The sequence below is a fragment of the Nicrophorus vespilloides genome, unplaced genomic scaffold (genome assembly GCF_001412225.1).
Source record: "Nicrophorus vespilloides isolate i.1.1-1 unplaced genomic scaffold, Nicve_v1.0, whole genome shotgun sequence".
Classification (NCBI taxonomy): domain Eukaryota; kingdom Metazoa; phylum Arthropoda; class Insecta; order Coleoptera; family Silphidae; genus Nicrophorus; species Nicrophorus vespilloides.
The window spans coordinates 9598-17848 of NW_017095549.1; the positions used below are offsets into that span (position 1 = coordinate 9598).

Here is an 8251-nt window from a genome sequence, read left to right on the forward strand (position 1 = left end):
CACGGAGAACAGTAACCTGAAGAGGAGCATCTTCTCAAAACTGTGATTACTCCTCAAAATCCCACCCCGTCCGTATTAATAAGAATTAACTTTGTAAGTAGAATAAGTATTTAGAAGTAGTCTCAGTAAAACGTTAATATGATGAGCATAGTCTTATAAGAATCTTAATATGATGAGCATAGTCTCAGATGAATCTTAAATTATTAGTGGTACATTTGTTTCTGTTTGTATTGTTCATCAATAATTTAAATTATAAAATATTTTTGTTATTATGCTTTGGGTTTAACGCATTTTGCACCCAATTATTGCTTAAAGGTACTATAACGTTATAATTCTTCTTCTGTTTCTTCCTCTCTAGAAAAAGTGAAAGTATATAACTTAACACGTAACCAGTCTATGACTAATTAAATATGATACGTGTTTAGGTGATTTCATATACATATAAGCTTAATTTTTAGTAACAGTGCCATCTATAAGCGAGTTAATATTGCAATAACTATTACAAAATAAATTTAAGTTTAATATTTATAATAAATATATTTAAACTATTCGTAAAAAATACTTTGTAATTAAATTAAATTAATTTCATGTTATATAATTTAAAAAAAGTACAAAAATTTATTTGTAAAATATTATTGTAATAAAATTCAATTTTACTAAATCCGTAATATCGCAGTTTCATATTGGAATTGTTAATAACTTGAATGTATTAGTTATTAACAGTTAAAATCATGTGATGGATTGAATATGTTTAACTAAATGTTTGCAAGAATGAAATACTATTATTAAATGTTAATTTTGTTAATTATTAATACTTCTTTAAAACGAATTAATAAGTAATGTATTATTGTTTTCCAATTAGTAATCCATGTTATGATTCAGTTGATGTTATAGGAGCCGAATCTAATAACCTTGAAAAATCGCAGTTCTGCGATAATGGTTGATGCAAGTTAACGAGACAATTATGTATCCAAATCTATAGTATTTCGGGGATAAACATGCGAACGTTCTACGAAAATTTGGCCGAAATGATATAGCCCTCAGCAGAAGGATAATTTCGCAATAAGGGTCCGTGAAGGTTAGTTTCAGTGTTTGTTTTTGTTATTGAATATCTACAATAGACTTTGAATTCTATTTGGTGTGATAATGTTTTTTAGATGGAGCACCTAATGAAGAAAATGGGAAAGAAGAAAATGCTAGGTGTTTTCATCTGCATTTTCATTGTGATAGTGGTATACAGCAATTCACCAACCCAAAGATTCCTGGAACCTGGCAATGATTTAGGTAATGAGCGAACGTACAACAATGAAATTATTTCAAACAAAATGTTTGTTTTCATTGAAGGCACTGTCGAGGGCTGGGAGTTTAACACCTCGAGAGATGCAAGCCTATATGTACTAAGTGACAACTCGACTATACTCAAACCCAAGGACTTCTGTGAGTCACCAACATTCCTGCTCATCATAGTTTGCACCGCTCCACCCAATGAACAAAATAGGAATGCCATCAGACAGAGTTGGGGCTCTCAAAGGAATGTTTCTGGAAGTTTAATCAAAGTGTTTTTCCTTATGGGGGATTCAAACAATGCTTCCATACAGGTAAGTGTTCTCTATAAGATTAAATACTTAATGTGTCTCGATTATGTTTTTGCAGCAAGATATTTTGGATGAGAATGTTAGGCACAAAGACATAATCCAGGATCACTTTTTCGATTCTTATAACAATCTTACTTTAAAATCCATTGTAATGCTCAAATTAGTATCGACGTATTGCATACATAGCACAACTTTCTTGATGAAGACTGATGATGATATGTACCTAAATATACCCCCATTGGTACATACTTTGAAAGCAGGGAACAGCACAAACATCCTACTAGGCAGTCTTATATGTGGTGCAAAACCTATAAAAGAAATTGGAAATAAATGGTAAGCTTGAAATATATGTAAGATTAGGTTTTAACTAATTGCCATCTAGGTACACTCCAAGTTATATGTACAGTGGGAAGGTGTATCCAAATTACTTATCAGGGACAGGTTATGTTATGTCCCTCGATGTAGCTAGCAAGTTGTACGAGGCAGCTCTGCAAACCCCCATATTCCACTTAGAGGATGTATACATTACAGGTAACTTAAGGTTAAGGAAAATTTCCAATTATTACAGCATATGAATGTCTCAGGTATTCTATCGAAATCCGTAAAGCTGAGACCTAGAAACAATGGGGGCTTCACGTTTGTAAAGCGTAAGTACGATCCTTGCGTCTTTAAAACCGCGTTCACTTCGCACCGACTTTCGCCCATGGAAATTCGTGATCAGTATTCTCAGCTCCAAGTGATTAATCTCGAGGAGGAATGTCGTCTTCTGCAGTTAAGCAAGAACAATTCCTTCAACATCTTTGGTTACTTCAGTAACTCTAAAGCGAAACCAAAGAAAAAGAAAATATGCTACTAAGTGATTGGAGTAAGGTAAAACTCGTCGCTACATTTAGTAGATAATTGTTATCGAATGGAATTGAGATATTTAGCTATTTGTGATTTATTTATATTATACTTACTTATTTTTTTTTAGTTATTTCACTCTATTAACGTGCTCAACGTCCAAAACTGACATTACTACAATTTGTTTATTTTTATTCAAATGTTTTCAACATCCAGAAAACAACTGATTACTCAGACGCAATTTTTATTTCCTAGCCAAGCTTATATAAACAGGGTACACACTTTTTTTTCGCACATTACATACATTTATCATAAAGTCGATATATTTTACACGCAGAAGAACGAAAGTTTTATATTCGTATGTAGGTTTTGATGTGATACAACTTATTAAACGAAGAACAAATGATCTTATTTTAAAATGTAAAAATATCAGCATTCATGCAGGTATCTCGAGATAATTTCTAATTTACTCCTTCACTGAAACAACAACAACATTCTCTTATAAATCGCTTTCATTTGATAGTGACTACTCCATTACATAAAACACAACGTTTTACTTTGAAAAGAATATGTTTTATAACGAAAACTGATATGATATTACACTAATTATAAAACAACTACAAAATGCTCAGCATTATTATCCAATGTTATTTAAAAACAATATATTTTTGTTTGTAATTTTACTATACTTTATTTAATCTATTGAGTTGTTAAAGTACTAAAAAAAATAACAATCTCGATTAATTTAGTTTCAAATGTGATATTTTCTTAAAGTTAGGCACATTCCACATCAAAGATGAACATGGTTTTAGCTATTTAGTTAAGTTATATGGAAGGGTTTTGTTATACATAAAGGGCGCAATATAAGCATGGGTAGTAGTTATTTTCATTTGTATTTCGGAAAGTTAATAATATATAAAAATTATTTATAAATTAAATAATACCGCAAAAATAAAATGTGTGTGTATTAATATAATATTTATGATTAAAATAAAACATTAAAAGAACAATTTTGTATATAATAAAAGCGTTTAAATAATAATGGACTAAATGAAGAATAAAATGCGATTGCTTTTTCACATAATAGTGTCAAATATTGTGCCAAGTTCATCACTCGCCATCGAAATCTATGTTTTAATTAAGACTTTAATCATGAATGTCTTAATTAACTTTATATGTGAAATGCGAGTGATTGTTATAGCATATATGAAAAAAGTAAAATAAACACCAAAAAAAGAAAAGTAATTGTTGCTTTGTAGAGAAAATATTGACATGGATGTGTGTGTTATGTAAACAAAAGCAAATTAAAAATTAAAGTGATCGCTGATAAAGAGATATTATATAAAAAAAAAACAAAGTATTATATATATATATATGCAGTGCCTACCGTTATAATATTTGTATTTATTTGTCCTCATTGCAGTTAATAATGTGAACATTATGTGCTTCGACGTTGTTTATTTTTGTACTTCCACTACGTTCGTAATTGTCCACTCCTCGTATGTCGAGTGGATCTAATGGGTAATAAAGTGAACCGATTTGTACAATTTTAATTCCTGCCTATTGTATTTTCGTTTTCGATATGTGTATACAATATGATACAATGTTTCTCATTCGATGGAATCAAGTCTTAGCAATTAAGTGTTTTTGTAAATACATAGAGCTCTTGATGTTACAATTATTAAATGTATAAACAAAACAAAAAATAATGAAAGAAAGAAAGATAAAGGATATTCTCGGATTATGTGTAAAGCAATGGTGATGAAATGATACAAATGAATATTAATCGAGATTATTTTGCTATTTGTAAATACTACTCAACAATGAAAACAAACAAATACATTTTTGTAGAGTATATCTGTTGTGTAATTGATTTCAATCCCATTCCTATTTGATTTCCCTTTATATAGGATTCGTTTTGAGACGATTAAGACGATTTCCAAATTTAGGAGATAATTCTATACGATTAATGAACACCTTGCATAACGAGGAAAACAAATTGTAATAACTTAACGAGTGACGAGGAGAAGAGATGTGTTGGATTGTGCGCCTCCTACATCATTATCCAAACTTGTGTTCAGATATATTACGTGTGTTTTTGTGCATAGTTTAAAAATACTATAATACTATACAATAAACTAATTATTTACATTTTTTGTTTTCTTCAATTTGCATTCAAGGTTGGTTCATTTCGCGATAGAAGAAAATATGAAGTTGATACACGCTTTATATAGGAAACATTGTTTTACTTAAAGACTGTTTCCCGTTGCAAGTAAGAATCTTCAATCGATTATGATCGTTAAACGAAGTTCCACTGTTTACAAAAATAACCCAACCATTTAGTTCGACGAAATCCTACAGATTGGTTGAATGCAATAATTTAAACACTTCTTAATACTAAAATTCAAAAATATAAAATCAATTAGAAATGAAAATTTAACAAACTTAAAATTTCTCTTTTCTGTATTTATCAGCAGTCCGATGTTTTTGACAAGCTCTTCGCTTGTACGTGTGTCCACAATCACTTTCTTCCCTTTCTCTGATCGTCATTTTCCTTAATAAAGAGCATCCCTGTTATGTACCTTCTGACGATGTTCTACTTCTCTTGACTTGACGAACGTCTCAAATTCCAGCACTTCTTCAAAATCTCTTTAAGCCTCGTGTTTCATCTTCGACCATCTGCAACATTCAAAGACTATCATCTTCCTCGTAATACCAGCACTTTTCATACTCCTTCCTCGCTATGTAGTGTAGTCCCTAGTTGGACCTGGTTTGAGATTTAATAAAACGAATTTTGCATCTGCCTTCTCTTCAAGATGTTTACAAAAATGTTACTAGTCAAATACCAAAGGTTGTATACAAATCTTTTTGCGTCCAAACAGGACGTATATCAAGTTGGACTTATTCCAAACCGCACGTATACAGAGGAAGCCCGTATATAATTACTATGATTCACGAAATTACGGTGTTAAACGAAACTTTGTTTTCAGAGGTAAAAATCCTAAAAGTCCAGAATCCTTCGTTAAGAATATGAAAAGCTTTTTGAGAATAAACAGTCAACTTGAAATCTCATTTTAAAATATTAGTATAAAGTTGATTGATTTTACTTTTCTTCTATTTCATTTTTCAAACTTATTGCATTTAACACAATTTAACAATTGCGTAATAATAACAATAGTTTTGAACACCTTTGTAAATCTGTTGTTTATATTTGGGAGAAACTTCTTTGATTTGTTTTTAGTTTCTTTGTCTTCGTTGCTAAAAGGTTTTCTAAATCTTCGAACATGTTATGCATATTGATTCATTTCTAATTTCTTTGATGTTATTTTCTTCTTCTAATACAATTTCCGGCCATATTTTACGCCAAAATCCATTTAAGCTCTTTCAAAGAGCATTCATGCCTTCATTTACATTTTTAATGTGTATTTTTTAAAATCTATCATTTCCTTTTTATCCTTCGGTTCAAAGAAATTGCTTAATGTTCGACGTAGATAATCCAATAGTTAAACAGGGAAGTTCTGTTTACTGGAATAAGAAAAAATGTTCTAGACAATAGCTCTTTCTTAATAATTGTTTGTTGACAATAACAGGGCAAATGCTGTTAATAAACGAATCAGTAAATACTTTCTTGGTACCCTATGCTTTTCTATTTGTTTGCCATATGGTTTTTATGTTAAAAAAGGTTTTAAAATGCGGTCTTTGTTATATAAAAGCTTCATTATCAAAGGCAACGTCAACTTAGGTATGATTGTGTATAGAAAAAGCAAGAATAATTGTTATGCTGTAATTGGTATACAGAAATACCGAAAATGATTATTCTGCAATGTTATGTTAGAAAAAAAACATCATAAGTTGCCTATATATTAATATTTTAATTGATTCCTTTGAGTTAATTAGTACCATTTTATGTATACTTTATGATTTTATATAATATAGTTTTCATAATAAATATATTTTATTTGTCTGTAACATTTTATTAAATATCAATGTATTTTTTTAAATTGTTCGTCAATAGTGTTGCCTATATAACATCCAAAAATGTATTTAGTGTTGACTACGTGACCGATTTAAAATAACGGATTATCTACAAAATAACTCAAGGGAATTCAGTGAAGATTTTCACGTGGTGGAGTTACCCACGTGCGATGGACTTTGCAAGGAAACAATTGGAGAAATATGGCTGGGAGGAAGGTAAGTGAATTACCGTTTGAACCTGTTCATTGGAGTTTTCCATGTATCTCTACCAAATGTTTCAGTCCACAATCTTAGGTTATGTGTACTAATTGTATTTTACATATTTTAGGTAAAGGTTTAGGTAAAGATGAGACTGGCATGACAACAGCAATCAAGCCAAAACTCAAGTATGACAACACTGGCCTAGGTCATGACATTGCAAAGGATTTCACAAATAACTGGTGGGACAATGTTTACAATAATGCCAGCAAGAATATTGAGGTAATAAATTATTTAATGCCGAAACATTATTTGTCTTTCTGTGACATATTTATTATGGATTTTTTTTGTTATGGATCAGATTATATTTGAACATTATTTTGCAATAACAATAATATGTTGAATCATTGCTACCAATTAAACAAATAGAATCACCAAGTGTTACATAGGTTCAGTGTCTGGTACCTTTAATTTACGGTTTTTCTGTTTTTTTGTAGATTAAAAAAGATGAAGGCAATGAGGTTAAGATGAATTTAAAGAATGGAGAGTCTGTTGAGATCTCAACTAAAACCTATTCAGTCAGAGACTTTAAAAAGAATAATGATAAATTGGCATATGGCACATTCCTGAGGACCTCTCAACTGACAACTAAAGGAGTGGTTGATTTTGAAAATGTACCAGAGGCTCCGATACCTCAGAAAGTTGTTAACCTTACAGACGATGAATTGTTTGCTGCATGTGGAGGAAGGACAGCACATAAGTAAGCTTTAATATATTTAATGTTATTCATAGTTAGGTTCTATTAACTCACAGCATACATGTTTTTTTTGGAATGTTAATTTTAATAATTTTATTACTAATAAATTAATTGTAATTTTGGTTTCCAGAGGTGCAAGACATGGTATAAAACAATCTGGAAAGTTGTCTAGAATAGATAAACAGGAGAAATTACTATTGAAAAGACTGCAACGTGTTTCGATCTCCGAGGATGAGGATGCTAAGACCGAGAAGAAATTGAAGAAGCTTGCCAAAAATAAAGATAAGATTGCTGGACAGGAGGAAGCTGTAGATGCTTCTAATAAGAAGAAGAAACGCAAGAAGAAGAGAAAGTCGGTGTCGTTCAGCGAAACGGTTACAGAATATCATACACAAGAGCAAGATACGAGTTCGCAAAGTAACGAGAGCCTCGAACCTCCAGTTATTTTGCAGACGAAAATCAAAGATCAGACGGAGGAGCCAAATAACCAGGATGAGGGCATCGAGCAGGATTGTGATATGAAGACTGGTGACTTCAGCAATCAGCAGTGCTTTGAGGTCGTACAGAAATCCAAGAAGGAAAAGAAAAAGAAGCGAGCCACTGAACGCTTCCTCGAAGCGATTGCCGGTCAAGAAGTTATGGAAAAGTGCAAGAGAAAGCATGACGAGGACTGCGAGGATCTGATAACAAAGAAACGATGCGAGGAGATCTCTTCGAAATCACTTCGTAAGAAAAAGAAAAAGAAGAAGTTGGCTGAAAAGGCGGCTATCATCAATTCCATTGCTGACTCGCTGGATCAAGTCTGTAAAATATCAGACACCGAGTAAGTTACTGCATTGTATTTAAGAAATCTTGTCTCTATGTGGTATTTTTCTTTTATATA

At 31.3% G+C, this 8251-nt stretch overlaps 2 protein-coding genes across 3 annotated transcripts; both read left to right on the forward strand.

The window, feature by feature from the left end:
- The first annotated feature begins 887 nt into the window (after positions 1 to 887).
- Positions 888 to 3095, forward strand: LOC108556461 (beta-1,3-galactosyltransferase 5-like). Of its 2 annotated transcripts, XM_017912600.1 has the most exons (7): positions 888 to 1078; positions 1158 to 1284; positions 1345 to 1598; positions 1654 to 1928; positions 1978 to 2126; positions 2180 to 2465; positions 2569 to 3094. In XM_017912600.1, the coding sequence occupies exons 2-6, from the start codon at positions 1158 to 1160 to the stop codon at positions 2449 to 2451; spliced, it is 1077 nt and encodes a 358-aa protein (XP_017768089.1). In that variant the 5' UTR covers positions 888 to 1078; the 3' UTR covers positions 2452 to 2465; positions 2569 to 3094. The 2 variants fall into 2 exon arrangements, with proteins under 2 accessions (XP_017768089.1, XP_017768081.1); XM_017912592.1 differs by having other exon boundaries at positions 2180 to 3095.
- Positions 3096 to 6504: 3409 nt separating this feature from the next.
- Positions 6505 to 8242, forward strand: LOC108556475 (G patch domain-containing protein 4). Its single transcript, XM_017912613.1, has 4 exons — positions 6505 to 6629; positions 6742 to 6893; positions 7109 to 7371; positions 7499 to 8242. The coding sequence occupies exons 1-4, from the start codon at positions 6584 to 6586 to the stop codon at positions 8193 to 8195; spliced, it is 1158 nt and encodes a 385-aa protein (XP_017768102.1). The 5' UTR covers positions 6505 to 6583; the 3' UTR covers positions 8196 to 8242.
- Positions 8243 to 8251: the final 9 nt, after the last annotated feature.

Coding starts and splice junctions, on each gene's coding strand:
- LOC108556461 (XM_017912592.1), top strand. CDS start 1,158: ATGGAGCACCTAATGAAGAAAATGGGAAAGAAGAAAATGCTAGGTGTT. Junction 1,599..1,653: donor CAAACAATGCTTCCATACAG/GTAAGTGTTCTC, acceptor ATGTTTTTGCAG/CAAGATATTTTGGATGAGAA. Junction 1,929..1,977: donor AAAGAAATTGGAAATAAATG/GTAAGCTTGAAA, acceptor ATTGCCATCTAG/GTACACTCCAAGTTATATGT.
- LOC108556475 (XM_017912613.1), top strand. CDS start 6,584: ATGGACTTTGCAAGGAAACAATTGGAGAAATATGGCTGGGAGGAAG. Junction 6,894..7,108: donor ATGCCAGCAAGAATATTGAG/GTAATAAATTAT, acceptor GTTTTTTTGTAG/ATTAAAAAAGATGAAGGCAA. Junction 7,372..7,498: donor GGAGGAAGGACAGCACATAA/GTAAGCTTTAAT, acceptor TTTGGTTTCCAG/AGGTGCAAGACATGGTATAA.